Below are 17,797 nucleotides of genomic sequence, written 5' to 3'. Positions count from 1 at the left end.
CTACCATCAGACCGTCACTCTGATGAACACAACCGGACACTAGAACAGGTTCTACCATCAGACCGTCACTCTGATGAACACAACTGGACACTAGAACAGTTTCTTCCATCAGACCGACTGTCAATAACCCTCCAACACTAAAACACCCGCTGCTGCTCTTGTAGACTTTAATTCTTACAGTCTTTAATGCACATTCTTCTGTAATACTGTGTGTACATTTCATCTGTCAGTTTATGTCCATATTATAACATGTACATACCTATCACTGTAAATATAAATCCTATTCAGTGTACATACAGTATATAGACATGTATACATGTACAGGTTGGAAAATACTGGTTACCCATATAAATATAAATATAAATATAGAGGTCACGAACTGAACTGTGAATTTAGTTTATTTTATTGGTTTCTGTCTCAGCGATGATTCATCATCATCTCCGCGAGGGCGGGAAGTGTAGCTTAATTTTGCGGTTGTCATATTTGACGCTTTAATCGCTGCGTGTCTCAATCCTGGCAACCTTGACTGATGATGTCAGCGCCTGGCGTCTGGGACTCATCTGGTCTCCAGTTAGCATACGTTCCCTCTCACTGGTTGTTATTGACTGAACATAGTTCAGATGTAGTCTGATCAGTGGAAAACAATGAATCAATAAAGCCATGCTGTTATTTTATTATTATAGTTGTAGAGGTTCAGGTTGTGTTTTATAGATGTGACCCTCTAATGATCTTTATTTATGAGCTGTGTGGAGCTCATTAAATCAATAACTGCCCACAGCTGATTCTCTCTAAACACTGACTGTTGTGTAACGGCTGCAGTGCTGATGAGTTATCTCCTTTTACAGCCACAGGGACTGATTAACCCCAACATCATCAGGGAGGATCCGCTCATTATTATAACACTACATTTATATTTGACTCTTCCATAATGAGGAAAAGGCTCAGAGGATTTGTTTACTGTGTCAACTCTGTTTAAGTTCGCTTTCACCAGCCAACATTTAGTCTGTTTTAATCAATTGGTTCGGTTCATTTGGGCGGTCGAACGCAGTAATCGTACTCTGGTGTGGACCAAAACGGACCAAAAGGACCGCTAGGACAGGCGGTCTCGGACCTAGTGTTTACTACGTTGGGTTTAACATGTGAGGGTGCAGGTCGTATCCACACTGACCCTCCACTGTTTTCTACTTTCTGCGGTTTGTTTTGGTTGACGGATACGGAACAGATATGACGTGATGTTACTCAGACTACAACAATAAAAGCAGTAACTTCCTTCTACCTCCACATAGACTCAACTGAAGCAAATATATCGATTCTGGCATTAATAAACCTATTTCAGAATCATAAAAAAAAAAAAATCGCAATACTTGGTGAATCTATGTTTTTTCCCACCCGTATTATTAATGAACAACGCTGAGGCTCAGTTATCAGCTGTGAGGAGCCTGCAGAGTGACTCCATCCAGAGTTCAGACAGTAATAACAGTACTGAGCTCTGAATGCACCGTGTTTATAACGTTGTCTACAGTTAAACAGACGTGTTGCTTCATGTTGCTGCTTGACTTTTATTTGTTAAACATGAGGATTTCTCTCTAAACATCATTCATATATTTAATCCATCACAGTCAATATTTAGTCACCTTTAGATATTTTTCTTAGAAGAGTAGTGAGGGGCTGCAGATCTTCTGATGCTTCATTCTTCAGATTTATTACTCACAGCTCACAGTTTCCTGTTAACATGAGAGAAACCTGAAATGTTCCATGAATAACGGCGGGGGCGGCATTACAAGCACGTCTCTTATCAGTTAGCTGAAGATACAGAGATCCTCCTGCTGGATGAACACTGGCATATACACATCTACATGAATACAGTCATTGTGTGGTGATGCGTTCAGGGACACTCAGCTTCCTGCTCTGACTCTGTTGGTTTTCCTGCAGGGAGGACCGGGACTAGCTGGAAACCAGGGATCAGGTGGACGGCGTGGAGCTAACGGACAGAAGGTGGGTGACGTTATTACATCTCATCGCCTCGTCACCTTTTAGATTGGATTAGATCAGATTTACAGCCTGAATGTTTTATTAACAGCCGTGTCTTGTGATCCCATGTGTACGGTGAGTTTGAAACTAAAGACTAACTAGTTGTTGTTGCTGCTGCAGGGCCAACCAGGAGATCCAGGTCAAAAAGGTGTTCCAGGATCTTTAGGAGTCAGAGGGATGCCGGTGAGGAGCCAACGCCTCTTTCTGATCAGAAATAGTTCCATCTGTCTGTTTCATATGTAGTATATAAATTAAAAATGACCTCAGTACTTCTCTCATATGAACTCTGGACAGTGAATCAGGTCTGAATATTCACTGTGGTTATAATTCAGCATTTTTAGAGTGAAGATACTGGTAGCTTCTTAAATGATAAAACCTAAGGAATCCATTGGTACCAACCGTGTCATACTAGCTTGTCATGAAGGAGGTTAAATAACGCTCCAAACTTACACTAAATTTTGTTGAGGAAAAACTGTCATGGCCATATCCAAAGGGGTCCCTTGACCTTTGACCTCCGGATATGTGAATGAAAATGGGTTCTATGGGTACCCACAAGTCTACCCTTTACAGACATGCCCACTTTATGAAAATCACATGCAGTTTGTGGCAAGTCATAGTCAAGTCAGCACACTGACACACTGACAGCTGTTGTTGCCTGTTGGGCTGCAGTTTGCCATGTTATGTTTTAATTGATTTACAATAATAAATATATAGAGACATTTGCATAAAGCAGCATATTTGTCCACTCCCAGGTCGATAAGAGTATTAAATACTTGACAAATCTCCCTTTAAGGTACATTTTGAACAGATAAAAAATGTGTAATTAATCACGATTGAATATTTTAATTGATTGACCGTTCTAATAAATATGGATAAATATATATAATCAGAGTTTTACAGTGAAAGAGCAGCTGTATTGATACTTTCAGGTGTTGATTAAATGAAGATTTCCCTGCCATTCCTCCCCCACTGTTAACTCTACCTATAGACACTGTTAACTCTACCTATAGATACTGTTAACTCTACCTATAGATACTGTTAACTCTACCTATAGATACTGTTAACTCTACCTATAGATACTGTTAACTCTACCTATAGATACTGTTAACTCTACCTATAGATACTGTTAACTCTACCTATAGATACTGTTAACTCTACCTATAGACACTGTTAACTCTACCTATAGATACTATTAACTCTACCTATAGATACTGTTAACTCTACCTATAGATACTATTAACTCTACCTATAGATACTGTTAACTCTACCTATAGACACTGTTAACTCTACCTATAGATACTATTAACTCTACCTATAGATACTATTAACTCTACCTATAGATACTGTTAACTCTACCTATAGATACTATTAACTCTACCTATAGATACTATTAACTCTACCTATAGATACTATTAACTCTACCTATAGATACTGTGTAATATATGAGCTGTGTATCTAATATCTATATCTGTGTGTCTCAGGGTCAGGATGGTAGAGACGGTCATGGACCTGAAGGATCTAAAGGAGTGAAGGTAGGAACCTGACTGAATGACTACAGACATTCAGACGCTGATGGTGGTTTTATATTGATGGTGGTTTCTTGTTGTTCCAGGGAGATTCTGGTTTTCCTGGGTACCCCGGTCTACTGGTGAGTCCTCCTGCTTTCACTGACTACACATCCCATACATGACATATTAAACATGAAATCATCATCAGAGACCAGATAGGGAGCTGCAGTTTAAAGTTCTGACAGGCTGGTTTTATATTTTCACCTCATTTACACACAACTATAATATTTATTAATAATATTAATAACATTTAATAAGAGGACTGAGTTATTTTACAGTCTGAATGCTGTTATTGATTCATATTCAGATGAGTAGGGCTGTCACCATGAAGGAATTTACCCCACGTTGATAATGTTTGGCTCAACAGCGCCATACGCAGGATTAGCGCCATTGTCTTAATTTTTTTAATTACTTAATTTATCCTGATTTTAGTGCTGTATATGTATAATGGATAATGTACGGCGAGCCGGTCATGGTTGTGAAATAAACCCCGTCATGGCGATGTGTAATCACTGATAGTAGTCGGATCATCTGCGGCGACGCTTCTTCTTATTTCACTTTCTTTTTTTTTAATGATGTGAAACTACTGTCAATAAAACTGAACACTTCCTGCACAGTCAGTGGAGGAGCGTGCATAATGTTTCAGTGTAGAGATACCAGCTGAACTCTTATTGAACTCTTTCCGGACTCATGTTTTGTGTCAAAGAACTGAATTTCTGTTCTGCATACCGGCACGAGATAAGACTCATATTTATTCATTAATAACTGACAGCCTGTTTCTGTCGGTGATAATGTTGTTTGGAAGCCTGTTGAAGTCTTTCCTGTCTTGTTGTGTTGAGGGCGAGGACGGCCAGCAGGGAACTAAAGGATATCCAGGACGTAAAGGGAACCGAGGTCGAGGCGTGAGTGTTCACATCACTTTACATTTTACACTTTACTTTCTCTAACGGAGTTTTTGCTTCATGGTGACTCGTGTTTGTTTGTTTGGTCTGATGGCTGCAGGGGAACTCTGGCCGGTCGGGAGAGTCTGGCGTCTCTGGAGAACCGGGATATCCAGGACACAAGGTGAATCCTTCATTATCATCATCATCATCAGAGGCTACATCCACACTGATAAGTTTACGCCTAGCGTTCACACTACTCCGGCGTTTTCGAGCCCCTAAAACGGTGTCTGGACCTTTATAATCCTACGTGGGATCTAAAGTCTGTCTGCTGATGCCCAGAAGAGTCCTGAACATCAACATGAAAAGAGAAGATCCAGACATACGTACTCTGATTACATTATATATCTATAAAGTAAATGAAGAGAGGAGGTGAATAACGTCTCTTCTTCTACTCTTCAGGGTCCCAAAGGTCCTCCTGGAGGCAAAGGCATGACTGTAAGTCCACCTTAAATCTTTCTTAACCTGCCAACAATAAGACGCATATACCCTCAGTATTTATACATCAGTATTCATACGTCAGTATTTATACAAGATGTGTTGTGTGTTGTCAGGAGTGTCAGCTGATCACCTACATCAGAGACAACTGTGGTGAGTTAGAGCTCAATGAACCGACCACCTTCACTGTTTCTAGAACTAAGACTCTCATTAACTTCTGTCTCTGTTTCCTCTTCACAGCGTGTTCGCTCGGTACGTACCTCCATTTAACAACCTCAGCAGCAGTTTGGTGAGTTCAGAACAAAACGTCATCATCACCAAGCAGCAGCCAAGGTGGCGTCCTCGCCAACCTGGAGACATCAGAAATAGGAAGGATTTCAGAATCAAAGCAGGAAATTAGAGTTTCAGAGACTTTGTTTCCTACATTCTGGTTATAATAATAAATACACTGCAACAGCGTTTTTAATCTTAAATACTTTTAATTTGACTTTTAATTCTCAGGAAAGAAAACTGAATAATTCGTCTTTGTCTCGTTTTTTGACCAAATGCGACTTTTTACACGTAAAAATATTTAAATTTAACTTAGCTGCATTTAAACATCAAAATCAAAACAAACATGCAAATTATAAATAAAAAAAAACAATAAAATGTTTTTTTTTAAATACAAGTTTTAGATGTTGGATTTATGTTAAAGGTCACTTTGAATTATTAACTAATGATTATGTAGTAAAACAAAGATTTTAAATTGGGGACGATTCCGGGAGGATCTTGAAAAACATTATTTGAGAGCTCTGCTCCCGTCCCCGCTACGCTCTCTCTCTCTCTTGCTTCACCACTCACTTCCCTCGTACTCAATGACTCCAGATGACCTTCGCTACTCTGACAGCAGCTCTAGAGAGGAACATTCACGTTTTGGCGTCGGCCATCGTAGCTCTCCAACACGCTGGGCACGCGGGAGATGCTTCAGTTGGTTACAATCCCAACCTCACCGCTAGATACCGCCAGATCCTTCACACTGGACCTTTAAACCAATTACTGTGGTCTTGGTTGGCGCTAAGCACAGGATGCCGCGACGGTGACGGTGGAAAATAGATAGCAGGTAGCAGAAGGGGATGAGAGTGCCGGCCAATAGCAGACTGGTATCCACAGTGTTCATCCAGGTAGCGCTGGTTCAGGGCGCTCACTGAACCCCTTAGTGGCCGTAGACAATATTGTTTATAAAAACACAGAACTAATAATTAATTTAATGATGAATAATATCCAGCTTGTTGTGTCTTCTTCTCAGAATAGGAAACCAATCAGATGCGTGGTCTTTTATTTACTTATAATAACATCAGGCGCTGTCTGTCCACACTGAATCTGTTAAATATGACGTTGCAGTGTCGCAGCGCGCGGCCAGTTAGGATGTTCCAGTAGAAAACATTAACAATGCAATCAAACTGATTTTGTCGCTCATGTCACATTCAGTTCGGTCACAGTGTAAAATATAGACGACACACAAGCATCCCAATAGACCAGACCTCTCTGTGTTTTACACACTACATTCCCTTTAGATCCAACCTGAACGTTCAAACTACTCAACTTCAACTCTCAACCCTGTTTGTCCCCAGAGGACATAGGTAAGACAAAGAGACACCGTAGGGTACATCGGGGGGGGGGGGTCCCTTGATTTTGTCCTCCATTTCTGATCGTCAGTGACGTCAGGAGAACCTCAACGCTGAGTTTTTGTCACACGGCGTCACACGAATGTGTCGTTCAAGTTGAAACATTTCAACGCGTCTTTGCATTGACTTTGTATGTAATTGCGCCACTTTGTGTTTGAACTCACGTTTACGGCTCAAAGTCTGTGAGTGTGGACGTAGGGATTGGCCCTGATGGTTCGTGTCCTCAGCCTCCGTCCTTTCCACGCTTCTCATTCATTGTCTATGTAAGCAGCCGTGCAATGCATTCTGGTAGCGTGGCGGCGCGAATCGAGAGACTGACCATCACATTGTCCGCTTGCATAAAATCTCGGCTACTTTATGTAAATCAGGGGCGTCCAGCGCGACTCGCCGCCTCTGTAAACTCTCTAGAAACTTTTAAACTAACCTTCGATCTAAAATAAAGACGGATTCATCAACATGGATTATTTCTACAATGTTGTAAAAATGTTTTCAGAAACACATTTCGGTGAAGTATTTTCGTGATATAAGAGAAGAAAGTTTCCAAACGAGCCGCCATGTTGGTTCTGGTTTGAAAGTTGGGAGCAGCAGCCCACGAGGGAAAGCGTTCGTCCAATCAGGTGCCTTGTGTCTAGTAGCAGCCCATCAAGCGTACAATGCTGGGAAGCGAGGCGATCCCTCGCCATAAAAAAACGCCCCTGTGGACACGTACCATTAGCTTTACTTTCTTCTCCTCAACATGAACTCTTCTTTGTTGGTTTTCAGATCAGTCCAGGTGCCCGGCCTACCCCACTGAGCTGGTGTTTGGTCTGGACATGTCGGAGGACGTGAGAACGGAGGACTTCGAGAGGCAGCGCTCCGCCCTCCTCACCCTGCTGAAGGACATCACCATCTCTGAGAGCAACTGTCCGTCGGGCGCTCGCGTGGCGGTGGTGGGTTACAGCGCCTACACCAAGTACCTGATCCGCTTCCAGGACTACCGCCGCAAGGCACAGCTAATCGAGTCTGTGAAGAACATCGCTCTGGAGAGGACGTCCAACCGCCGCAAGCTTGGGGCCGCCATGCGCTTCGTGGGTCAGAACGTCTTCAAGCGAATCCGATCGGGATTGATGATGAGGAAGGTAGCGGTCTTCCTCTCTAACGGGCAATCAGATGATGTAAGCGACATCCTCACCGCCGTGATGGAGTACCGCGGCCTCAACATCGTCCCGGCGGTCATCTCGCTGAAGAACGCTCCTAATATTAGTCGAGCGTTGGAGGTAGGTTTGATTATCAGACACGTTGTTTTGATCCTGTCTGAACATCTGGATCATATTTGATCTTCACATCTGCACCCTCTTTTCCTCTTATTCTTTTTATGTCCTCATAAACCGTAGATCTCTTTTCTACCAAATTTCCTGTGGATCATTATTGGACCAAGCTTATTAAAAGTTGTATAAAACTTGTTGATATCTCATTTTCTTTTCGAGATATTGACCAGTGAACTTCAAAAGGCCGTGGCTCAGCACATAAACAGACTTAAATCAACAACCGTCTGGCCAGTCATCACAAACATGCAGGATATGTCCACAAGAGTACCTGAAACATACCCTGAAGGTTTCATTCAAACATCACCAAACCTGCTGGATATTTTTAATAATTGATATAATAATAATAAAATAGTTGAAACATGAAACAAAATGCTTCCCAATTAATATGACTGAGCAATTACTCCTTCTTTAGACAGAATTAAAGTAACTGAGGTGACTTTGTGAAGCATGAACCCGCTAATAGCTGCTTGCGGCTTTCATAGAAGCAATTGAGCTGCTTCGTTCTATTGAGCGGAAAAAGGCTTGAACCCACGAACTGCCGCTTGCAGCTGTAATATTTTATAACATTTTAAATATTATGTTCTTGCACTAGAGGAGGCTGCAGTTTCAGAACCTCGAGTTTTGTTCCACCCAAATACTGCTTCCTGTCTGCTGCTATGTGATGTCACAGAAATAGCTCACGTGAAATGACCACGACTGCATCACGCAGCAGTAGTATTAAATGATGTGCCGCCGCCACAGAAACAATTTAGGTTTAGACAACAAAACTACCTTGTTAGGTTTAGGAAAGAAAACCATGTTTAACACTAAAGACAGTAGGCTTCATGAACAACTCAGGTCCTAGACATGCGCTCCTGATACTGCAGCTTCCTCTACTGCAGGAACATGCTACTCAGCCGTTGCCATGTTGTGGAGGCAATAAAATAGAACACTATGCAGCTGGATCATCACACCACGTCTCCTCACTGTCACTCATATCTGTATCTGTACGACGAGGACAAACCAAACCTTGAGCCAGCTTTGCTTTTGATTCGATAAGGTCAAACCAACAGTCACTTCCTGCTTGAACTCGACTCTGTTGGATGCTAAGCTCCTCATAAGCTGAACATCTGGATCGAGCGGTTTCTGCTGTGATGGATCATCAAACAATCTGTGTGTTTGTTTCTCGACATCCACTCTGAACATGTGAGCTGCCAGGAAGAGGGAGGTTTTTTGGCCCTAAAACACATGACTTTGTTCCAACTCCCTTAACTCCTCTTCTCCCTTTTCCGTTCAGATAACGTCCACCGCCTGCTGCCAGACATTTGTCTTCAGCGTTACTGAAGCTCTCAGCCATGTCATCATTTTCATTATTATTATTATATAGAAAGATGTGTTTAATCTCACCAACACTTGTTTGTTGTCAGGTGGACGACTCAGGACACTCCATTTTCACAGTGCTGAGGGGGGAAATGATTACCGACCTGAAGAAGGTCCAGAACTGTGCCATCTGCTACGGTACGCTGCTCTGAGCCTCCTGATACATTCATATTTATATATAACATGCAGTAATATTTCTGTCAGAAACTCATTCCAACTCATTCTTCACTTTAGCATGTTAGCAGCTTCTGTAAGTCAAGTCAATTTTATTTGTATAGCCAAATATCACAAATTAGCCTGAGGGGGCTTTACAAGCGCTACATGATACAACACCCTCTATCCTTTACAGTACGACCCTCTCATCGGATTAGGTAAACTAAACAAAAAAAAACCTTTTAACAGGGAAAAAATGTTAGAAACCTCAGGAAGGGACAGACAGGACGTTTTGAGTTTACATTTAAAGGCCTCTACAGAATCAGACTGTCTGATGTCTATGGGAGGTTATTCCAGAGGAAAGTGACTCGATAAGATAGGGACTTTGTTGTGGTTAGCAAACGTTTATCAGGTTTCTGGATGAGAGCTGCTTCTTGTTCCGTCAGACCCCTGCAGACGTTCGGATCAGTGCGCCTTCATCCAGGACCCGGAGCAGCCTCAGGAGGTTGACGTTGACCTGGTCATGGTGGTGGACAGCTCCAGGGAGATGCAGGCTGACGAGTTCGCCGGCGTCCAGCAGCTGCTGGGCTCTGTGGTGGAACAGCTGGCGGTGAGCCCACAGCCCCGCAGGGCCGGCAACCAGGCCCGGGTGGCCCTAGTCCAGCAGAGCGGCACCCAGGTCACCAAGGCAGATTTTGGCCTCGGGACCTACCAGACCAGCAACCTGATGAGGAGGCACCTGACCCGGAACATGACGCTGCAGGGCGGCTCGTCGGCGCTGGGACAGACGCTGGAGTTCACCCTGAAGGAGATTCTCCTGAAGGCGAGCCAGCCCCGTAAGAAGAGGGCGCTGCTGGCCGTGGTGGGCACCCAGACGGCTTACGAGGACCGAGCCAAGCTGCGCTACATCTCCCAGAAGGCCAAGTGTGAGGGGGTGGCGCTGTTTGTCGTGACGGTCGGCGAGCGCTATGACCGGACGCAGGTGGAGGAGCTGGCCAGTCTGCCCATCCAGCAGCACCTGATCCACATGGGCCGACTGAAAGCCGACGAGCAGGGCTACGCCCAGCGCTTCTTCAGAGTCTTCCTCTCCGCCCTCGCCAGTAAGAACACACTCACAGATTCACATTTAAATACATCAGTCTGTTTTAGAAATAGAGAACATCAAGAAGGTCAAATTCATTCATATTGTTTCTTAGCAACATGATATTCTTGGTGGTTCTTGTTAGCTGCTTTAATTAAATTCAACTTTTCCAAAGGAAATTAGTTTTTAGGACTTTTTGTTCCACGTTCATTTGACAGCTACAATAATAAATATATAATCATAAAATATATAATCAGCCTATAAACTGGGATTGTTATGAGTTCCATATTTAAACTGGCTCCACATTAACATATATGTTTATGAAAATACTTCTGAACTTAAGTAAGATTTTGAATGCTGTACTTTTACTTGCAATGAAGTATTTCTACTTGAGTTAAGGATCGAGTACTTGTCCATCACTGTATTAACGTATGTGTCTTTATTTCAGAGGGAATGAACAAGTATCCTCCTCAATCATTAAAACGGACCTGCAGCCAGCTGGTACAAAAAGATGCCCCAAAAATAGTCGTAAACAGGTAGGTAACTGACACTGCAGAATGACATATACTACTACGATGAGAGTGTGGATAGGATTTTGTAAAATGAAGGTGAATTACTTTTCAAAAGAAGCGCTGTTGGTGGTCAGCCAATATGGTTAACTTATGTGACTAACTAGCGTACTGCTAATTCCCTACCTCACCGGAAGTTACGTACATAATCATTTCTACAGTAACACCCCTGAGAATGAGGTGGATAGAAGAGCTACTGTAGCTTAAATTGCCAAAAAAGTTAATGCTGGTTCCGATAGATATCAGCCATAACATTATGACAGCACGGGCACCCTGACCGGTCTGCGTAGCCGCAGACCGGTCAGGGTGCCCGTGCTGTCATAATGTTATGGCTGATCGGTGTATATATACTGTATAAACATAATGTGAGTCAGTGATTGTGAATCCGTGTGTCCAGTCAGGGGACGACAGTGGTGGACGAGGACGTATTCAGGGAGGAAGAGGATGAGAGGTTTCAGGAGCAGAGGGGAGGACAGACTCAGACAGGCCAGCTGGACATCATCAACACTCTGACCAGAGGCGACGGCCAGAGATTCATCTCACTGACCAACGGTAGCCCACACACACTCAAACACTGTCATTAACTGTGTTTATCAGAGCTGGGTCACACAGATCATTAATAATATATACTCCACTCCATGTGCTCTACGGTTTGTGACCTGAAAACTCAGCAGATAAAATGAGCCAAAACGATGCTGTTAGTTTACTAAAAAACCGCACACATGCTGAAATATTTTTACATAAAGAAAGGCCTCTAATGTCCTGTGACAAGTACAGTCATCAGCATAAACTCTGAGCAAGCATTCATTTGGCAGCTTTGTTGGCAGTAGAGAAAACGTGGCAAGTAGATAGAGTCTAATGAATATACCAGATTAATATACCAGGGTTTTCATAGGGTCCAAAAAAACATTAAAAGTTGTTAAATCAATTTAGCGACAATTAAGGCCCTTAAAATGTATTAGAAAATTTTAAACTGCATTAATATACATAACATGTGACTTTTTTTATGACTTTTTTTCGACATACTGTACTATGACTTTTTTATGACTTTTTTTTCAAGATGCTATACTAGGACTTTTCGACATACTGTACTATGATTTTTTCGACATATTGTACTAACGACTTTTTACTGTACTTATGACTTTTATCAACATAATATACTAGGACTTTTTTATGACTTTTTTCCGACATAGTTTACTGCGATTTTTTTACGACTTTTTTCGACATACTATACTATGACTTTTAGTACATACTATACATACTATACCAGGGGTCGGCAACATGCAGCTCTGGAGCCACATGCGGCTCTTCAGCTCCTCTCCAGTGGCTCGCTGTGGTTTTATAAAAAATGGAAAATTAATAAAGTTTTTTGTTTACATTTCATTTTTATTTATCATTGTTGTAGGTCTATGGTACGAGGGAGTATTAGTAGGGCCACATTGAGGAAAAAAATTAATCTGAGATTTTGAGAATAAAGTCATAATATTACGAGAATTAAGTCATAATATTACGAGAATAAAGTCATAATATTACGAGAATAAAGTCATAATATTACAAGAATAAAGTCATAATATTACGAGAATAAAGTCATAATATTACGAGAATAAAGTCATAATATTACGAAAATTAAGTCATAATATTACGAGAATTAAGTCATAATATTACGAGAAAAAAGTCGTAATATTATGATAATAAAGTCAAAGGTTTACGAGAAAAAAGTCGTAATATTTTGAGAATAAAGGCAGAAGTTTAAGAGAAAAAAAGTCATAGTATTAGGAGAATAAAGACATAATATTATAAAGTAGTAATTTTACGTGTTATTTTCTTTTTTTATCGTAAAGTTATGACTTTATTCACATAATATGGCTTTTTTTCTCGTAACGTTATGAATAGTAAAGGTTGCTGACCCCTGTACTATACCATTACTTTTTTGTGACTTTTTTGATGACATACTATATAATAAGATAATATAATATTATATATACATAAGAGATCATGTAACCAATGGATGGCCTGTTGACTGGTTTGACTATAACTGTCATGAGATTAGAGGCCTGAAAGTCTTCAGCTCAGCTAGCGCCCCCTAGAGCCTGGAGTGGTCATTACACCCCACAATATCAAAACACTTCACAACATACAGTATGGCCACAAAAATGTCAAGTTTCCTGCCATTTGCATGGAAAAAGTCCAACTAATGAAAAAGCTTGGTGCCTTAAACCTGCAATGTTTTTCTCTCTTAGTTACTGCATGCTTACATGCTTTATATTTCTGTCTTAACCGCACAGAGTGTAGATCACATCTCTTCTTTATGTTAGGTGTCACCTGTATTTTATTGAAACTTTTATTAACATTTTCTTTGTTATATAAATTACTGATTGGTCTTAACCTGTTTGTTTGGAATGATTCACGCTTCTACATTTATTCCTCATCAGAGTGCATGTGTTCTCCTGGAGCAGCGGTTCTTAACATTTATATCTTAAAGACTGTCAAATGAATTAATGACTGTCAAAATAAATAATAATTCATTCATTTTAAGATCAAATATTAATGTTAAGATCAAATCAAACAATTTCTTTAAAAGATAAAATGAAGTCGTTGCAGAGCTGCTGCCCCCGGAGGATTACTCTTAGTGTTTGTAGTAAATGTGTGTGTTCTGCTTTCAGTGCAGGATTTACGCAGATAATCTTGAATTAAGTTTTGACAGAATAACTATCTGGTCGGTGATGTTGATGATGTGTTTATCAATAAATACCTGAAGCTTGTGGTTGACTGTGTCGTCTCTGACAGATCCAAACATCCTGCCGACGCCGGAGCTGGCCAGCTTCACCTCCAAAGGTAAAAACTGCTCCATACTGGTCATCATGATACCACGGTTCTTCTGCTACTGACGGATTTATTCCTTTTAATTTAACCTCCGTCAACATCACCGTCATTAAATCCACAACAATGTACAGAATAATTACATTCACATCACACACAAACTGTAGACACCTAACTGTAAATATGCTCGAAACCTACCTCGCTGGAATGAGTCCACCTAAACACCATCACATCTTCAAAATGGACGATGCTATTTCACCTTAAAACTTCAACTTAAATCTTTGAGCAGAGAAACGTTAACATAGTTCCCATGTAGTCTTAATACAAAGAAATCAATATTCATGAAAATAATCATATAAATAACAATATGTTAACAAACATGTCAAATAATGACATGTTAAAACAGTTTTAGCTCATTAACTACAAAGAATATATTTGTGACAGCCGTGATGAGCTTTTATTTCTATGAAAATACACATGCGGAAACTTGCTGCAGGTAACGCGTCACATTTCAGTGTCCTCACAGTAAATTAATATGTAAGTATTAAGTCTCTGGAAGCTGATTGTCACAGAAAAGAACTGAAACCAACGGCTGCCTGGAGGGAAAGAAATTCATGTTAAAACTGATGGATGAAAAATGAATAGCCACGAGGATATAACAGGCAGGATGCTCAGTAAATGATGTTCACTTTTCCCCCGTCTTCACCCAGACAGCTGCTTCCTCAGCCAAGACCAGGGAAGCTGCCAGAACTACACCATGATGTGGTTCTTCGACACCGAACAGACGGAATGTTCTCGCTTCTGGTTCGGCGGCTGTGGTGGCAACGAAAACCGCTTCAATACGCAAGACGAGTGTGAGGACCTCTGTCTGACGAAGAGTCGATGAGGAGGATGTCTCCGGATCGGATGGAGAAAAATCACTGCTGTACACCAAACATGTTTCAGCAAAACCTTAAAAAATACGCACGCATGTTCAAGGAAAAAAAACCAAAGCGACTTTCTGAATGATTTAAAACCCTTTAGTCACTTAAACTGCTAAAGACCAACAGAGAAAGTTTAGTCACAAGGTAGGTAGCTCTGGGACACTAAAACTGCTAAACACCAACAGAGAAAGTTTGGTCATAGCGGAGGTTGTTCTGGGACACTAAAACTGCTAAACACCAACAAGGAAACATTAGTCATAATGGAGGTTGTTCTGGGACACTAAAACTGCTAAACACCAACAAGGAAACATTAGTCATAATGGAGGTTGTTCTGGGACACTAAAACTGCTAAACACCAACAAGGAAACATTAGTCATAATGGAGGTTGTTCTAGGACACTAAAACTGCTAAACACCAACAACGAAAGTTTAGTCACAGCGGAGGTTGTTCTGGGACACTTAAACTGTTGTCTTTGGGTTTTCCTCTTGAACATGTATGTTTCGTTCCTTTAGAGCTCTTATATTTTTTTTACAATAGAAAACTGTTGAATTGTTGGACGTTGATTAAACATGACAGACGCTCATCGGAGACTGTTAAACTTTACAGGTCACTTCTTGTTTTTCTTCACATCAGGTGCTATTTTTATGAAGCTGGTGGAGACTGATGTATACATGTTTGTTGAGACTCAAAATTAATGTTTGAAGGATTACAAATATTAAAGTGTGTTTAGTTCTTCCATAATCGATCAGAAATCAAATGTTTGATTTGACTCTCATGGGGTTTGAACTCTGCAGGCAAAGATGGTCAATTCATTTTAAAGGCGTTCAATTGCAAAATCGTATTATCTTGTAATCTAAGGATTTCAATTTTCTCTAATTCTTGAAGTTTTTATGATGTAAGATATGAAACTGATACTTCATGATCATCAGCTACAGTATTTAAAAATAACTTTTTAGATTTCCGCAAACATCTTTGTCTTCCTTTCAGAGTTGTGCTCATCTTTATGTTTCACTCAGCGCTGGTTGATAACGTTACCGTTATCACGATTATACATTGATGTTTCTTGCACTTCCACATTTAAATAAACAGAGTACTACTTCCTCTTCCATGTTGGGCTACATTTCTGCTAATGTACAAATCTTCGCATTAAAATAAGACTGGTCCTTATTCACAGTGCATCTTCTAGAAGCAAAATTAAATTGGACAAAAACTTTTGGTCTGGGAGTTGTTCGTTTTTTCATCTTAAAGCTTTAACTCTTTCACAGAGTGTTTTCATCAAAGTTAATTATAACATTTTGGTTGTCTAAAATTGTCTTATTCAGTGTTGGTTGTACCTAGGTCCACCTTCTCTTTTCACTTCTGGTTGCAAAAAAACAAGATGGCGACGGCTTAAAACCAAGATGGTAACACTTAAAACCAAGACGCCGAAGGTCAAGAACCAAAATGGAGACAGCCAAAAACCAAGATGACGACAGCTTAAAACCAAGATGACGATAGCCTGACACGAAGATGCTGACGGCCAAGGACCAAGATGACGACGAGCAAAAACCAAGATGGTGACGCTTAAAACCCAGATGGTGACGGCCAAAATGCCGAACACAAGCTTCACAACGGTAGTCCTCAAAACATCGCGATGACTACGTCCACTTCTTATATACAGTCTATGGGCATGACGGCAGAAAACGTTGGAGTTCCTGTTAAAGGGACTATTTGTAACTTTCAGAAAGGCTTCTTAACAGCGACACCTGTGGCCGTGAAATCAACGAAAGTCAGCGTCGGGCTCGCGCTTGCTCGCTCTAAATATACCTGAACGAGCATCGCTCAAAACAGTGAGGCGACACACGTCAGCTAAAACCACAATATCACTCTATATTTCAGCTGCTTGGCAGTAATGTTAGCTGAACAGACGAAGGTCTCTCCATGAACATGATTTAGATCTGATCCTAGTGTTGGCTTTTCCTGCCTAAGTGCAGGCTGATGCAGCGGGGCTCTGCAGCATGTCTCCTCTGCTCTCTCCGCCCGCAGCCGGAGAGAGCAGAGGAGACACCGGCACCCGGTCGGTAACGAGAAGACAACGTAACTCTCTGAAGAAGACCGTCACTTCACAAGACACGGGAAACCTCTGTTGGTCTGGAGGAACTGCAGAATTTATTTCTGCACAAACGTCCCCTGTGCATTCACTAGATATTCTCAGAGCTAAACTAACTCTTCTGCAGTGTGTAGTGAGCGCGCGTTCACGTCTAGAGGTGGAGCGAGACAGCGAGGACGCGCGCGCATTCTGAGTGAAGGAGAGCATGCAGCGGAGATGAGGCTCCAGCCACACGCAAGCGCGCATATGCGAACGCGCATGTGTGACGACCCGCTACATTTATGCGCATACAAAGTTACAAATAGTCCCTTTAATGAATATAAGTCAGTGAGTGCGTTCCTCCCTCTGTGTTTTTTGACCTCAGTGAAAATGTTGTTTTTGAAAGGCTAAACACCAAAAAATATGGATTAAATCAGAATATTTCATTAGATAAAAACATTTTGTGGATATTTTTTTGGGGGGGGCATAAAAAAAGAGGAAGTTATCTAAATGTTTTGTATTGTTCATAGTAGGTCATTGTTGAGGATGTAATGAAGCCTCGTTTTAAACAACAGGACATGACTAACCTGTCCGTTAGAGCTGATTGATTTGCTGCTTTTTGGTCAGATATTACAGGAATTGAATAAGTTTAAGTTTTGGAAGCTAACTGAAAACATCACTGTGGTCTAACACATTTTTTTTTATTTACATTTCATAGACTAATTGATAAATTGAGAAACTAATTTGCATATGAATCAATAATCAGAATAATCTGCTGTTGAAGATAACATTTTTGTCTTTATCTCTGAGTCTCAATTTGAACAATATAAATTACATAATAATATAAATAAAAAGCTGAAATATTTTACAGTTGA

At 41.0% G+C, this 17,797-nt stretch overlaps 1 protein-coding gene across 6 annotated transcripts in view; it reads left to right on the top strand.

Moving 5' to 3' along the window:
* Positions 1-15,962, top strand: part of col6a4a (collagen, type VI, alpha 4a) — a 68,209-nt gene extending 52,247 nt beyond the window's left edge. Inside the window, exons 27-43 of one of the 6 annotated variants that reach the window (XR_005208741.1) lie at positions 1,933-1,995; positions 2,152-2,214; positions 3,513-3,563; positions 3,644-3,679; positions 4,439-4,501; positions 4,602-4,664; positions 4,943-4,978; positions 5,095-5,131; positions 5,219-5,230; positions 7,405-7,898; positions 9,356-9,446; positions 9,908-10,561; positions 10,991-11,078; positions 11,509-11,685; positions 13,897-13,946; positions 14,642-15,061; positions 15,239-15,962. Coding sequence is in view for 4 of the 6 variants with exons in the window: in XM_037783930.1 (XP_037639858.1) it covers positions 1,933-1,995; positions 2,152-2,214; positions 3,513-3,563; positions 3,644-3,679; positions 4,439-4,501; positions 4,602-4,664; positions 4,943-4,978; positions 5,095-5,131; positions 5,219-5,230; positions 7,405-7,898; positions 9,356-9,446; positions 9,908-10,561; positions 10,991-11,078; positions 11,509-11,685; positions 13,897-13,946; positions 14,642-14,817 (2,154 nt within the window). In the remaining 2 variants the exon portion in view is untranslated. Of the gene's footprint in view, positions 1-1,932; positions 1,996-2,151; positions 2,215-3,512; positions 3,564-3,643; positions 3,680-4,438; positions 4,502-4,601; positions 4,665-4,942; positions 4,979-5,094; positions 5,132-5,218; positions 5,231-7,404; positions 7,899-9,355; positions 9,447-9,907; positions 10,562-10,990; positions 11,079-11,508; positions 11,686-13,896; positions 13,947-14,641; positions 15,158-15,179 lie in introns of those variants that run through there. The other 5 variants (XR_005208740.1, XM_037783929.1, XM_037783928.1 and 2 more) reach the window with 5 other exon arrangements.
* Positions 15,963-17,797: the final 1,835 nt, after the last annotated feature.

The sequence above is a fragment of the Sebastes umbrosus genome, chromosome 11 (genome assembly GCF_015220745.1).
Source record: "Sebastes umbrosus isolate fSebUmb1 chromosome 11, fSebUmb1.pri, whole genome shotgun sequence".
Taxonomy (NCBI): Eukaryota; Metazoa; Chordata; class Actinopteri; order Perciformes; family Sebastidae; genus Sebastes; species Sebastes umbrosus.
The sequence above is the reverse complement of the archived record's forward strand: the minus strand, read 5'-3'. Positions and strand labels throughout refer to the sequence as shown.